Source organism: Rhinoderma darwinii (genome assembly GCF_050947455.1).
Source record: "Rhinoderma darwinii isolate aRhiDar2 chromosome 3 unlocalized genomic scaffold, aRhiDar2.hap1 SUPER_3_unloc_2, whole genome shotgun sequence".
Classification (NCBI taxonomy): Eukaryota; Metazoa; Chordata; class Amphibia; order Anura; family Rhinodermatidae; genus Rhinoderma; species Rhinoderma darwinii.
In genome coordinates, this window is record NW_027461745.1 from 1,523,908 (window position 1) to 1,540,361 (window position 16,454).

Here is a 16,454-nt window from a genome sequence, read left to right on the forward strand (position 1 = left end):
CCCCTATAAACTATAATGCCAGCAGAGTGCCCCGTATAAACAATACTGCCAGCAGAGTGCTCCCTATAAACAATACTGCCAGCAGAGTGCCCCCTATAAACAATACTGCCAGCAGAGTGCCCCCTATAAACAATACTGCCAGCAGAGTGCCCCCTATAAACAAAACTGCCAGCAGAGTGCCCCCTATAAACTATACTGCCAGCAGAGTGCTCCCTATAAACTATACTGCCAGAGTGCCCCCACAAAACTATACTGCCAGCAGAGTGCTCCCTATAAACTATACTGCCAGCAGAGTGCCCCGTATAAACTATACTGCCAGCAGAGTGCCCCCACAAAACTATACTGCCAGCAGAGTGCTCCCTATAAACTATACTGCCAGCAGAGTGCCCCGTATAAGCTATACTGCCAGCAGAGTGCCCCTATAAACTATACTGCCAGCAGAGTGCCCCCTATAAACTATACTGCCAGCAGAGTGCCCCCTATAAACTATACTGCCAGCAGAGTGCCCCGTATAAACTATACTGCCAGCAGAGTGCCCCCTATAAACTATACTGCCAGCAGAGTGCCCCGTATAAACTATACTGCCAGCAGAGTGCCCCGTATAAACTATACTGCCAGCAGAGTGCTCCCTATAAACTATACTGCCAGCAGAGTGCCCCGTATAAACTATACTGCCAGCAGAGTGCCCCGTATAAACTATACTGCCAGCAGAGTGCTCCCTATAAACTATACTGCCAGCAGAGTGCCCCGTATAAACTATACTGCCAGCAGAGTGCCCCGTATAAACTATACTGCCAGCAGAGTGCCCCGTACAAACTATACTGCCAGCAGAGTGCCCCTATAAACTATACTGCCAGCAGAGTGCTCCCTATAAACTATACTGCCAGCAGAGTGCTCCCTATAAACTATACTGCCAGCAGAGTGCTCTCTATAAACTATACTGCCAGCAGAGTGCCCCGTATAAACTATACTGCCAGCAGAGTGCCCCGTATAAACTATACTGCCAGCAGAGTGCTCCCTATAAACTATACTGCCAGCAGAGTGCCCCGTATAAACTATACTGCCAGCAGAGTGCTCCCTATAAACTATACTGCCAGCAGAGTGCCCCGTATAAACTATACTGCCAGCAGAGTGCTCCCTATAAACAATACTGCCAGCAGAGTGCCCCCTATAAACAATACTGCCAGCAGTGTGCCCCCTATAAACTATACTGCCAGCAGAGTGCCCCCTATAAACTATACTGCCAGCAGAGTGCCCCGTATAAACTATACTGCCAGCAGAGTGCTCCCTATAAACTATACTGCCAGCAGAGTGCCCCGTATAAACTATACTGCCAGCAGAGTGCCCCCACAAAACTATACTGCCAGCAGAGTGCCCCCTATAAACTATACTGCCAGCAGAGTGCCCCGTATAAACTATACTGCCAGCAGAGTGCCCCGTATAAACTATACTGCCAGCAGAGTGCCCCGTATAAACTATACTGCCAGCAGAGTGCCCCCACAAAACTATACTGCCAGCAGAGTGCCCCCTATAAACTATACTGCCAGCAGAGTGCCCCGTATAAACTATACTGCCAGCAGAGTGCCCCGTATAAACTATACTGCCAGCAGAGTGCCCCGTATAAACTATACTGCCAGCAGAGTGCTCCCTATAAACAATACTGCCAGCAGAGTGCCCCCTATAAACTATACTGCCAGCAGAGTGCCCCGTATAAACTATACTGCCAGCAGAGTGCCCCCTATAAACTATACTGCCAGCAGAGTGCCTCGTATAAACTATACTGCCAGCAGAGTGCCCCCTATAAACTATACTGCCAGCAGAGTGCCCCGTATAAACTATACTGCCAGCAGAGTGCTCCCTATAAACTATACTGCCAGCAGAGTGCCCCGTATAAACTATACTGCCAGCAGAGTGCCCCGTATAAACTTTACTGCCAGCAGAGTGCCCCGTATAAACTATACTGCCAGCAGAGTGCCCCCTATAAACTATACTGCCAGCAGAGTGCCCCGTATAAACTATACTGCCAGCAGAGTGCTCCCTATAAACTATACTGCCAGCAGAGTGCCCCCTATAAACTATACTGCCAGCAGAGTGCCCCGTATAAACTATACTGCCAGCAGAGTGCTCCCTATAAACTATACTGCCTAAACTGTAACACCACAGATAACACAGTGATAACTCTCTGAGTACAGATAATGTAGTAGTGTTACCTGCAGTCCTATGTAACACCAGTGATAACACAGTGATAACTCTCTGATTACAGATAATGTAGTAGTGTTACCTGCAGTCCTATGTAACACCACAGATAACACAGTGATAACTCTCTGAGTACAGATAATGTAGTAGATGTTACCTGCAGTCCTATGTAACACCACAGATAACACACAGTGATAACCCTCTGAGTACAGATAATGTAGTAGATGTTACTTGCAGTCCTATGTAACACCACAGATAACACAGTGATAACTCTGAGCGCAGATAATGTAGTAGATATTACCTGCAGTCCTATGTAACACCACAGATAACACAGTGATAACTCTCTGAGTACACGTAATGTAGTAGATGTTAACCCAGATGGCCATGGTTCCTCAGAGCTCGATGAGCCTTTGGCATCTGCCCAGGTTTACCCTGATTAGGGGGTTCCATGTTTCCATGTGGGGAGGGTATCAGTCTGCGGACCTCGGGGGGAGGACGGGTTGGGCAGATGTGATTGGATGGTTGGTGGGCAGAACGTATTCTCTGCAGATTACCGCTTGACATCCAGATATGGGCACCAGCTGTGCGGCCTGATCTTTAATGTCCTTGATAATCTCTCAGCAGTCTCACATACTAAGATACAAGCTGCAGCTGCACTTCCCTCCTCCCTCTCACAGCATGCAGTCTCAGATACTAAGATACAAGCTGCAGCTGCACTTCCCTCCTCCCTCTCACAGCATGCAGTCTCACATACTAGGCTACAAGCTGCAGTCCCCTCCTCCCTCTCACAGCATAGTCTCACATACGAAGATAAAAGCTGCAGCTGCATCCCCCTCCTCCCGAATAATAAAACAACGACACATTCGCTCTTAAAGGGATTGCCTAGAATTCGATTTTTTTTTAAAAAAGGGATAGCTTTTTTTTTTTCAGAAATAGCGCCACGTCTGGTATTGCAGATCTTCCTCTTACACGTGAATAGGGCTGAACTGCAATGCCAGATGCAGCCTGTGGGCAGAGAACTTTTTTTTCCTAATCCTGGACAATCCCTTTAATTAGAAATATATTCTTCTTTCTAAGTGGGTGAAGTCTCCAGCCAATCAGGAGGCATCTTTCCTACAGGTGCAGTGTCTCACGACCTACACAAAAAGCAGTCGAGATCCACCTGAATTAAGACAGAGGTGGGGGGAGGGGGAAGAGCCCCAGGAAAGGCGCGGTCACAGGTCGCCGTGGATTTCCTTTTGGAGGAACGGACTAGGAGAATGACACACAAGATTTTCATCGACTTCTCGCGCCGCGTTGGCGCGCACGTTATAGTTGTCGATGACGCAGCAATCACGACTCGTACTTTTATTTTTCTTATTTTTTTTATTAAGTGTCAAAATCGTTACATTAAAAAAAAAACACAGGTTAAAAAAAAAAAACAACAAGAACGGTAACGACCTGGGATTAACCCCTCCCCCTTTCTGTATCATCGAGGCTCCAAGGCAGAAACTTAGACAAGAAGGCACTAACCGTCCGCAAGCACCGCCCCCGGGCCTCCGATACATAGGCAGCAAGTCCAAGGCGGTGTCAGAAGATAACGGAAAGCGATCTCGATATAGCGCTGCGTTACATTACATTTTATACTCCAGTCACATCCAGAGCTGCAGCCACAATTCTAGTATTACTTCATGTCTTCTACTAGTCACATCCAAAGCTGCAGTCACAAATGCTAGTATTACATCAGGTCTTGCACTTCAGTCACGACGAGAAGAGCGTTGACAATTCTGCTGGATTCCTGTTAGCTCTCAGGCACCAGGACCTCACCGATCTGCGAATGCAATGATTAGGCCGTGCTGCAGTCCATAGAAAACACATCTCCCAGAGTACAAAGCAGCTCAGGTGTTGGAGGTTGGCGGTCACCGCAGCAGAACTTTGAGGGAAGCCGTGAAGTAATGTAAAAGCAGAATTGTGAACGCAGCTTTAGATGCGACCACAGTAGAAGACAGTGCAACAAGAGAATTGTGAACGAAACCTTGGATGTAAAACATTGTGTAACGGGAGGATTAAAAATACAGCTCTGGATGTGATTGCAGAACTAGACGATGTAATGACAGTATTGGGAGTGCAGCTCTGGTTGTGTTCCGAGTATTAGATAGGATATAACAAAAAAATATTGTAACTACATCCGGGGTTCATATTATTTCTCGAGTCATAAATCCAGTCAGACCTTGGATATTATAACTTGACCGCTCATGTGGACAATGCTGCAGCTCTGTCGGCTTTACAGCAGCCTCTGGAGGTTGGGGCACACATAGAATCCTAGTCAGAATAAGCAGCAGTTCTACATGCACAGTGTACTGGATCTGACAGGTGATCAGGATACATGGCAGAAGCTGGGTGTATAGCGCCCCCCACTTCTCTGCAGTAGCAGCCTGGGAATAGGGTTGTCATGATCTGCATCTGGAATATTATAAGTTCTGCAGAACCCAAGAGAGTCCTACAGACACAACCGAACCTAGACCGCTCCAGAGAAACAAAAAGCAGCAAGGCCTGACAACTTTTTTCCCACGTTCAGGCTGCAGGTCAGGGCAAGCAAGGCCTGACAACTTTGTTCCCACGCTCCTGCTCAAGTTAACAGCAAAAAATAAACTTGCCGGTTATAGAGATTGGAGCGGGGGGAGGGAGGAGGTCCAGGGGCCGGACGGAGACACGTACAATATTAACATGGAGGAGAAACGTTCTCCTTGTGCGTAAATACAAGAAGCGGAAAAAGATACCAGTGGTTCCAGGTCACGTGACCCTGTCAGTCATCTTTGTCAATGTTCAGAAACTAGGGTTGGACTGAGCGCTATCCAGCCTGAACCCCCCCCCCCCCTCCCCCTAGACTAGAGTATTCTGGGAACGGGGCTGACAACCCAGAGAGCGCCACATGGAAGACCAGAGCAGCAGACTATAAGGGACCCGGCGGTTCTCAGAATTCTGCTGCATCTCTGTTAACCCTCAGGCGGCATCATCTCACCACACCTGCTGCCCACTGCTAGTTTACAGATCCACTACAGAGCATGCTGTAAAGCATTGTGGGAGATTTAGTGCTTATACCTCAGTAGTCATCAAAGTGAATTGTGGGAGCTCAGCTGAGCATATAGAGGGGTGTCCATTCTTAAGGTGCTATGAGATTGCAGGTGGCTGCAAGAGGAATGGCTAATGTAGCTCTTGCTGGGATTGGAGTGTAAGACATGATCAATATTAGAACAGTAGAATTTTGGTGCAGCTTTGGCTGTGAATGGAGTGACATAACAGCCATAAAATTGTAAATGCAGCTCTGGATGTGAATGGAATGTGAGATCTAATAGAAAAGTGGAATTGTGAGTGGAGCTTTGGCTGTGACTGGAGTAGAAGACATCATTAAATATATGATGTTACTTTAGAATTGTGACTACAGCTCAGGATGTGATTGGAGTGCAAAACATTACAGAGCAGTACAATTGTGATTCAGATGTGACTGGAATGTGACGTAATGGAAGAGTTTATTTGTAACTGCAGCTCTGGATGTGACTGGAGAAGGATGTACCCCAGGGTCAGTAGCGCTACTGCACATCATAGGTAGATGTAACCGGTGACATAACTGTTCAACCCAAAATAAATAAAACCGCAAAACTCCTGGGTAGTGCCGCCGCCTCGCCCGTTATCTGCCCTCCATAGAAAAAAAATAAAAAAAAATTATATATATATTTGCAAAAGTCTCCACCCAGTCCGACCTTCAACCAATGACTGAGCAGAAACCAGAAAAACCATTCTGTGTAAAGTGCGAAAAAAAATACTTAAAAACGCGGTTAGTAAAGAGTAGAAAACGGATAAGAGGACGCCCTAATGTTAGAGACGAGCGGAACGCTGCGCCAATTCACTATCTACTCGCCAGTGGAGGCGGCAATACGCCCGTCGTAGGTGGATTAGACACATTGATCCGCGCACCTACAAGTCCTACCGTATGCCCGCAATGGAGCGCGATACCTACGGTCACACCCATCGGATGAGCATTGGGACTCCGCAAAGGATTCTGGGAAGGATCTGCACCCTGCTATGGATGATGGGGGTGCAAGTGGAATTGAAAAACGTGGATCATTATTGCGCTAGAAGGATCTAGAACGTGCTCTCCTGAAGAAGGTTCATGAGGAGGCGGCTGCAGGAGTGGCGGACGCAGGACCTCTAGGTCACAGTCTGGGGTCCGGTGAGTCCATCAGAGCTCAGTGCAGGTGACGGGCGTCAGGCCGTGGATCAAGAGTGTGGGGCCCAGCCCGTCCGTCAGGGTGTCCAGTTCCTCTAAGTAACGTTCATGGAGAGCGGGGTCTGCGGGAGGCCGAGGGAGGTAGAAGAACCGCACAGCGGACTCCGTGCCGCCGTCCTCCAGCACCGCCTGGTTGGCCGCTCTTAGATACTCCACAGAGATGGGCTCACGAGTTAGGCCTGAATGTTCTCCACCTTGCCCCCGTAGCACCGCCACTCTATCCCAGTCCACCACGCGGATGGCAGCTCGGATGCGCAATTTGATCAGCAACTCCCGGAACTTGATTTCTGCCGCTAACAAACCTTTGTTGCCGCTGCTGCTGCCGCCGCCGCCACCTGACTCCACGCAGAGAAAGACACGCAGCTGGTATCGGCGCCAGGAGGCGGCCATGTTGAGGATGCACGCCATTTGTAGCAAAAATAGACTGCAGACGTCCACGTATGCAGAAGCCTGGGGGCGAAGGAGGTCCAAGGGCCACACGTCAATGTACAAGGCGGAACTAGAGCTGGAAGTTCCCGGTCTTTCCAGGGAGGGGAATCCCCGTGCCAAGACGATGTTCTTATGCATCTTCAGAGCATCGCAGATGATGGCAACGTATTCCTTAGGCACGAGATGGTGAGGGGTCTCCGGACTTCGAACGGGTGGAAAATGAGCTTGCAAGGAAGTGGCATCTACACCGAAGGGGTCGTCATTTGGAGAGAGACCAGGGGTGAATGCGGAGTCCTGCAGAAAGTAATCTTCTGGGGTGGCATCATCGTAGAACCCGAGGACCAATGTGTTTGGCTTCATACCTCCTAGAACGGGAGAAATGGAAGGGTCAGGAGATACAGGACGGAGGTGACGAGCGGGGTGTGAGGTCACTACTGGAAACCAATGGACACATTTAGGGTACACGGTGACTGGGCTTCGGTCAGTAGTGTCATGTGGGTGGTTGTGTACATTTATGGCATATAGGATGGAACATACCAAGCCCGGTGATGCGGAGAAGCTGTTGGGTTCCGTGCCGTACGGTTGGACTCAAGGTCAAATCCACAAAAGCTTTGACATTTAGTTTATCCACCAGACTCAGCCAGAAGCTGTAATGTGCCTGAACTGGGTCAGACGGAAGCATATCTGAGGGAGGAAGAAGAGGAACCCAGTGAGATACATCCAGAAGGCATGATGTATGGCCAGTACTTCACAAATGTCAACTCCTAATGGCCAATACTGGACCACCCATCATACCAGACCCCCTATCCTGCTAAAACGAGTTTCTGATATAACACCCATCAGATCAGTGGTGCCCAAGGCCCTGCTAACAAGAATGACATCATCTCACCAAGATCTCCAGTTTCAACGTGACCCATGATGAATAGTCCTCCTTTCTTCAGATCGTTAATGAACTTGATGAGTTGGCAGGCGGTTCGCGGGTTTGACACCATGAGAAGTATTTGTGGCCTCCAGAACTTCACATGTTCCTTGCGAACATCCAAAAGTAGTAGATATTTCCTAACCTGGTGAGGAAGAAGACTAGCGGTGAGTGAAAATAAAAGGATAAAATGCCCACTGCCTCTTTCCTCTACCTCTAGATGATCACTCGTCATAGTGTGTCCCATCTCCACCTCTACATTATCCTCCTTTAGGTTATGTCATTGTTCATGGTGGAACCTCCCCCTGTCTCAATAATCTACCTCAACACCATCATTCTTCATGGTGGACCTCCTCAGGTTTCAAGAATCTACCTAAACACCATCAATCTTCATGATGGGTCATCTTATGTCTTGTTCTTCCATTTCATCACTATCATTCTTCATGGAGGGCCTCCTCATCTCACAATAATCTACCTAAACATCATCACTCTTCATGGTGGACCTACTCATGTTTCAAGAATCTACCTAAACATCATCATTCTTCATGGTGGATCTCGCCAGGTCTCATTAATATAACTGAACACCAACATTCTTCATAATGGGTCTTCTCAGGTCTTATTCTTTCACTTCTTCACTATCATTCTTCACGTTGGACCTCCTCATGTCTCATTAATATAACTCCACACTATTATAGTTCATTATGGGCCTCCTCGTGTCTTTTTTAATCTACCTCATCGCTATCATTCTTCATGGTAGACCTCCTCACGTCTTGTTCTTCCACCTCATCACTATCAATCTACATGGTGGACCTCCTCATGCGTCATTAACCCACCTCATCACTATCATTCTTCATGATGGACCTCCTCATGTCTCGTTCTTCTACCTCATCACTATTAGATTAATGAGACACTAGGATATCTCCACACCATCAATCTTCTTGGCGAGTCCTCCTACTACCATCTATTTTGCCGGTATCATTCTCCATGGAGGACCTTCTCTCGTTTCTATTTTCTATCTCCACATTACGATTCTCAATAGTGTGGTCCCCTCTACTTATCTGTGCACTATCCTTTTAATGATGTATCTTCCACTTCTCTATGGTGTCTCACTCCAGTCCCATATGCCTACACCTTTACACTATGGCCGGTGTTACTCTGCCAGTTCTCACCTGGTGGAAAATAAGGGCCTGGCTGATGTAGCCCCAACTGCTGCTGCTACTCCTGAAGTGAATAAATCCTAGCAGAAGGAGAAGTAGGACGATGCTACCGGAGGCATAAGCTGGGTTAATGAGAAACATCATCACCAGACAACTCAAGATGCCCAGTAGGCTGGTATGCCAGGAGAAGAGACGGAACGTAGGTCTGTACCGAATAACCAAAAAACAACACAAAGTTAAACACGAAAATAACAAAACTCAACAAGAAGTTACAGGTCCGACACTCACCGGAAGTTGGGAGCAGATGCCCATTCGAGTGCCAGGCAGGCCAGGTCTATCGCTGCATATGCCATGAGGTAGAAAACCGTCACTATTCCAGCAATCGTGTTCAACTTTCCGGCCAGCAGAACCAGCTGAGAAGAAGAGTCATTATGATCATGACATTGACCATTGTTCCCAATATTTCCGCCATATACACAAGAAAAATATAAAAAAAAAAAAAAATGCTCCTCAGATCAGGAGGGACCAGGTTTACAGCGGCCATAGATCTACAGAGGTCTCATTGACCTGGAGACATCTGCCCAAACTCGGGTGCCCTAAGGGGTTGTCCATCATAATAGGTTCTCGGTTTTTGAAGTTGATCTGGTAAGTTCCCAAAAATGTTGACATGGAATTGACCTCAGAGTATTTATTGTATGTGAACCAGATCTAAAAACATGGAAGATCAATGGAAAGTTTTTGGTAATCGGTAATGGATCTGCATTGACAATGATTACTAGAGGGGAGTCCGAGCCCCTATTATTCCCTTTTAACGGACCTGAAGTCACAGTTGAGGTTATAGAGGACATCATGCAGATATGGGGACGCCGGTTGGTCACCACTATCATTATACAGAGGTATCCAAAGAACAGATCTAACCTGCACCAGGGCCCAGGTATACACCACCGCTCCCCACGGATTGCCTCCCTTCGAAACGAGCTTTGCAGGAGCGAGGAGAAATCCTGGAAAAGACACAAAAAGTGAGATGGACAGGAGGAGGCACATTGACAGATGAAGAATCCAGAGAACTTGAGATGCAACTTGTCAAACCAAATATTAAGGATCTCCTATGAAAGAAAAAAAAAAAAGTATCAACATCTCACCAAAAAGGTCATCCTTGGCGAGAGCGTGCAAGATGCGAGATGCCCCAATAAGAGTGCTCATGGAGGCCGACAGGGAGGTGGCGTAGACTCCAATCAGGACAAACGGAGGCCAGAAATTGATGGGTCGGAAGAATCCATAATCTTCCCTCAGTAAAGTCCTGACAAGAGGGAGAAAGACCAAGACTCTTATTTCTTTGCAGGTACGGACTGATCTCCATCGGCAATGCTCGTTTTTGGGCAGTATGGAGCTCCTGGTCATCAGCAATGAAGAATGGCAGCAAAGTATTACAGACCTGTCACAGGTGAAAGCCGTGAGGATGAAGAGGATCAGATAGACGAAGAACGTGATGACCACGGCGATGATAGTTCCGATAGGAATGGCGCGGCTGGGCTGCTTAAGCTCCCCTGCAAAAAGAAACAAGACGACACTTAGGAACTTGGAGGACGTGGCTGGAGCATTCATGGGCTTCTTGAGAATCTACCGATCTCGATGACATGGATTCCCATTATTGTAACTCCCTGATCCCCATGCTCTGGTTGATCTCTAGTTCTGGTATCAAGCAGCACCCTGAACTGGAGACTACACACTCTTCAGCCTCACATACACTTGGTCTCATTGGCCTGGACGTAAAAATAACCAATGGAGATCTCCATTTTCGGAGTCAATCTTAGAAGGACATCTACGAATCATGGGACGTGTCCTCTCGTCACTTTAAATTGGCCATTTTCTGGACTAAAAGCAACCAAAGCCTACACTAGTTAGTGAGCAACCCAACCCAACGTGACCATGCCGTAGACATTAGATGTTACTCCATCTGGTCAAGTTGATCATTCGTAAACATCATGACCATGGACATCCAAACCACCTCCATCTAACAGTTATCGATGGGGAAATAGTGACTGGTTGAGATGGGTCGGATCACTGGGTCACAAGCTTTCCTTCAAGACTGGTCCTCGAGAATTCTGACTTTGCTCCCCCCCCCATTGTGTAGACTTAGTGCCGTAACCCTACATCCTAGTACAAGGAGTCTTTAACAATGACGAAAACGATGACCAGGAAGGTAACGTATGGTAGGGACATCTGCAGAGAAGGTCAGGAGAAGATGGAGGTGTTTATAGTCTTACCAGACATATTACATCCAGCCATAATACCGGTGCATCCATTAAACATGACAGCAAAGACGGTGGCGAAATTCATGAGGTTTCCGGTGGTATAATCCAGGGAGTAGTCCGCTATTGAGAAATGAAGGAGAGAGATGAGCAAGGTACAAGCAGTCAAGTGATTAAAAGGGAGTATTCCCATCTCGGACATTTATGGTACGTCCACAGGACATGCCATACATCTCCGATAGATGCCCGTCCCACCTCTGAAACCCGCATCTACCTCTAGAACAGGTCCCACTGACCCCTGACCTACCCTCTGCTGCTGGGCTCCAGCCATTGCCGAACAAGGTGGCCAGGTTCTCCGGAAACAGCCAAGTGCATTTTGCTCCGCTGTTTCCGATAGTTACAGAAACAGCATAGCCAGTGAGCTCAGCTATTTCCGGAGCCATGTCCTATGTTTATGATATAAATGTCACATATGGGAATACCCCTATAAAGCGGTGGAAATCCCATTTTCATTTACCCTATAATGGAAATCAGAATTAAAAAAGGGGGTCCTCATTCTCTTGGTCAGAGTGGGGAGTGTTCTCTTACTCGGTCCTGTCCTGCATTACACAGGCAGCACATTGATATAATTGGACATAGTGTAATAATTAATTTCTCCTGTGGGGGCGCTGCAGAGCAACTGAACACTTACCGCCAGGTTTCCCTACAGCTGATCGATCGCTGAAGGTCCCAGCAGGAGGGGCCCTTTGTGATCAACTTATTGTCAAGAGACCCTTCTAAGGAGTAGGGAGTCCAAAACGGCTTCCATCTTTATCTTCTGCCCACCCAAACCATCACGTTGACCCCAGTGCAGTCAGAAGATTCTGACCAGTCGGAGGACCTCGGGATACTTGGCCCCTAGACGCACCGCTCACCTTGTAAGTTGTTATGTAGAGTGGTATGGTTGATTCCGGTATACTCTCCGATCAGCGTTAAATTCCCTCCATGGCGAATAGTGATGTGGCGTGGCCCGACCGCTAAAAAACTGATTAAAATGGACAAAAGGACCAAGGTGACCAGAATAAAGATGAAGAAAGCCGCTTGGGAATAGATGGAAGCTCCAACCAGACAGACGGACAGACAAAGCAGGAGCACCACGCTAGCGTACAGGAAGTTGTATCCATAACCCTGGGGTAGGGATCGCAGAGGATCGGTGGGACCGGATGAGTCTGGAGGGACCGGAGAGAGGATCGGTTACGTAAACACTAAAAAAGGGAAAAAGACAAATACGAGGGGAAACAATGGGAGGGAAGATGAAATCAATGACATAACTGACCTCTCCCGAAGATATCCAGAACCCCCTCCACCAGACCTAGAACATAAACTCCACAGGCGCACACGTTGGCCAAGTAGAACATGAGTCCAATGCTGCCACCAAACTCTGGGCCAAGGGTCCTTGAAATCATAACTGGCGGAGGTCAAGGAAAAAATACTTAATTATTGGTGGAAACAGGTCCGGAGACTGGTATAGGTTCTTCCAAAAACAGCGCCACACAAGTCCATGGGTTGCATCTGGTATTGCAGCTCAGTTCCATTGAAGTGAGTGGGGTTAAGCCAGAATATCACAGCCTGAAAGGTTGACTACGTAGAGGATAACCATGGAGCTCAAGGTCTGTCTGGATCCATTTGTTAGGAGATTCCCAAAAATAAAATTACCTAAAAATTTCTAAAGTCCCCCAACACGTCGGTCACGATTGATCACCATTCGATCGTGATCTCTATGATGAACACATCCGATGGGGGTCTCAGCTCCCTGACCCCTAACAATGTTCTCTATGGACCTGTATCTGGACTGGAAAGTTGAATAAATGGGGTTGAGAAATACGAATATCCTGAAAATCTACACAGGGTGTAGGAAATGTCTGACTGCTCCCGGGGAGGACCCAGCCGGTGACCCCCAGCTTCTACGGAGACACGCCAAATGGATAAACCTACGGATTGGGTAAACTAATAATTTATAGGGGTTAGAAAAACATGGCTGCTTTCTTCCTAAAACAGCGCCACACCTGTATACAGTTTGTGTGTGGTACTGCAGCTCATTCATAACAATGGGGAATAGCGGGTTGTAGAAGAAGGCAGCCATGTTTTTCTAATCCTCTTTATTTTCCCAGTCCCCATGTATTGGTTAATAATGTGACAACCCGCGTGGACACACCGTCATCTCATAAAAGGATACAGTACGCTCCGCCACCTTGGACTGCCCCATTAGTAGAAATGGCGCAAACGCTGAGAACCGTCAACCAGATGATGGAGTATGCTACAAACAGCATGAGAAGAGACTGCAGGAGACCGGCATGACCCACCACAAAACCTGAGGAAGGAGAAAGTAGAAAACACATCCTGAGCGCGCCAATTCTAACATTGTAGGTTTACAAATAAATCAACGAAAAAAAGATTTTAACAAACAGAAAATATCCCTGTATGAGGAGAGGCCGTCCGTGTGTCCCGGGGTCAGTGTATGAGGAGAGGCCGTCCGTGTGTCCCGGGGTCAGTGTATGAGGAGAGGCCGTCCGTGTGTCCCGGGGTCAGTGTATGAGGAGAGGCCGTCCGTGTGTCCCGGGGTCAGTGTATGAGGAGAGGCCGTCCGTGTGTCCCGGGGTCAGTGTATGAGGAGAGGCCGTCCGTGTGTCCCGGGGTCAGTGTATGAGGAGAGGCCGCCCGTGTGTCCCGGGGTCAGTGTATGAGGAGAGGCCGCCCGTGTGTCCCGGGGTCAGTGTATGAGGAGAGGCCGTCCGTGTGTCCCGGGGTCAGTGTATGAGGAGAGGCCGTCCGTGTGTCCCGGGGTCAGTGTATGAGGAGAGGCCGTCCGTGTGTCCCGGGGTCAGTGTATGATGAGACCGTCCGTGTGTCCCGGGGTCAGTGTATGATGAGACCGTCCGTGTGTCCCGGGGTCAGTGTATGATGAGACCGTCCGTGTGTCCCGGGATCAGTGTATGATGAGACCTTCAGTCTTTAATAAAACAAAAAATCTCTTTTGACCGACCAGAAAAATCAATGATGCAGTGATCAGATCAAGAGCGTCACAAACCGGAAACACGTGCGACCAGCGGCGGAGGACAGCGGCGGAGGACAGCGGCGGCCATTGTGTGCGGCCGCAGGGTCTAGACGAGGCGGACATGACGCGCACACAGGACTGTACTGAGGAAGGGGGTCGGCGTGACAGCAAATTATACGCCATTTATACGCCTAGAATTGGCGTAACGACTGTTTAAACGTTAATCATTCTTTTCTATGAATAGATCAGAAAGTTTCTCGCAGCCGCCTGGGTGTAAGCCCCGCCCACTCACCGATTCTCATGAACACTACAATGCTGAACATGGAGAGGACGGTGGGGACAACAACTCCGAAGAAAGTGGAGAGCTTGCGGGGTGCCGGACCGGTGCCCACCATGGTGGTCTCAGCATCGCAGAGGGTGGAGGTGGTTGCTCCCAACTCCCCGTCCGAAACACTGAAGAGGCGATAGTGGAGGAGGGGAGAACTTTCTGATGACATCACTGCGGAGAAGAATAAAGTGTCAGCCGGAAATATACTCAGGGCTGTACACTCCCCGAGTGACATATATATATACACACACACACACACACAGCACTGTACACTCCCCAGAGTCACTTATATATACACACACACAGCACTGTACACTCCCCAGAGTCACATATATATATATATATATATATATATACACACACACACACACTACACCTCTCATGTCTCTACATTATATATATATACACAGCACTGTACACCTCTCATGTCTCTACATTATATATATACACACACTACACCTCTCATGTCTCTACATTATATATATATACACAGCACTGTACACCTCTCATGTCTCTACATTATATATATATATATATATACACAGCACTGTACACCTCTCATGTCTCTACATTATATATATATATACACAGCACTGTACACCTCTCATGTCTCTACATTATATATATATATATATACACAGCACTGTACACCTCTCATGTCTCTACATTATATATATATATACACAGCACTGTACACCTCTCATGTCTCTACATTATATATATGTATAGAGCACTGTACACCTCTCATGTCTCTACATTATATATATATATATATATACACAGCACTGTACACCTCTCATGTCTCTACATTATATATATATATATATATATATACACAGCACTGTACACCTCTCATGTCTCTACATTATATATATATATATATACACAGCACTGTACACCTCTCATGTCTCTACATTATATATATATATACACAGCACTGTACACCTCTCATGTCTCTACATTATATATATGTATACTCACCCCTGTACATTACCTATATCCACATCACAGGTTCGCAGTCACATGTGTTCTATATACAGTTCTCCTACTCATACAATATACAATGCAACTACACAGCATCACACACCCTGCCACCCTCTTCCTCATCCTCATCAGCTGACTGATCATGTGACCCCCCTCCCCCTCCTTATAGAGGAGTGTGTATGACAGAGCTCTGCTACATCACCACCGCCCTGCTACACTGATCTAGAAACCTCCACAACCACACAATGTATCAATATCCCCGCACACAATGTATAAACACGCACGGATACAATGTATCAATATCCCTGAACACACTGATACTATGTATAAATGTATAAACAAACACGGACCCTGTGTTATTTTGTTGCCATGGTTATCAGATGTTGTCTCTGTCTCCTTCTGTGCGGCTCTTACTTAGTGCGGCTTTTATTCTGCCCCCGTGTGATGATATAATGGTGATCCGGCGTCTTCCGTCATCTGCTCAATATTCTGCTGACGATCCAGTCACATGTAAAGAGCTCAGAACCATCCCATAATATCAAGAGCAGAAGAATAATGAACATCCCCGAGACCCTGAAGTAACATCTCCTCACCCTCCGATCTCCCTCATGACCCTCCACCAGCGGCACTGATCTGAGCCCCCTGCACTGATCTCAGCCCTGATCCTCCTGCACTGATCTCAGCCCTGAGCCCCCTGCACTGATCTCAGCCCTGATCCTCCTGCACTGATCTCAGCCCTGAGCCCCCTGCACTGATCTCAGCCCTGATCCTCCTGCACTGATCTCAGCCCTGATCCTCCTGCACTGATCTCAGCCCTGATCCTCCTGCACTGATCTCAGCCCTGATCCTCCTGCACTGATCTCAGCCCTGATCCTCCTGCACTGATCT

General features: G+C 47.6%; 1 protein-coding gene across 3 annotated transcripts; it reads right to left on the bottom strand.

The window, feature by feature from the left end:
• Positions 1–3,541: 3,541 nt before the first annotated feature.
• SLC12A9 (solute carrier family 12 member 9) lies at positions 3,542–16,191 on the bottom strand. Of its 3 annotated transcripts, none has more exons than XM_075847369.1 (14): positions 15,917–16,191; positions 14,547–14,753; positions 13,436–13,570; positions 12,536–12,667; positions 12,135–12,428; positions 11,236–11,343; positions 10,404–10,515; positions 10,111–10,268; positions 9,887–9,969; positions 9,257–9,381; positions 8,981–9,173; positions 7,782–7,956; positions 7,430–7,576; positions 3,542–7,257 (listed from the first exon to the last, which is right to left on the bottom strand). In XM_075847369.1, the coding sequence occupies exons 2-14, from the start codon at positions 14,749–14,751 to the stop codon at positions 6,416–6,418; spliced, it is 2,709 nt and encodes a 902-aa protein (XP_075703484.1). In that variant the 5' UTR covers positions 14,752–14,753; positions 15,917–16,191; the 3' UTR covers positions 3,542–6,415. The 3 variants fall into 3 exon arrangements, with proteins under 3 accessions (XP_075703484.1, XP_075703485.1, XP_075703483.1); XM_075847370.1 differs by lacking the exon at positions 15,917–16,191 and adding an exon at positions 15,577–15,687; XM_075847368.1 differs by lacking the exon at positions 15,917–16,191 and adding an exon at positions 15,564–15,687.
• Positions 16,192–16,454: the final 263 nt, after the last annotated feature.

Excerpts from the sequence above, each read along its gene's own strand:
- SLC12A9 (XM_075847368.1), bottom strand. Across the intron at positions 12,429-12,535 it reads TCTGGATATCTTCGGGAGAG|ACTCATCCGGTCCCACCGAT; the intron begins GTCAGTTATGTC and ends CGGTCCCTCCAG. Across the intron at positions 9,382-9,886 it reads ATACCTGGGCCCTGGTGCAG|CTGGTTCTGCTGGCCGGAAA; the intron begins GTTAGATCTGTT and ends TCTTCTTCTCAG.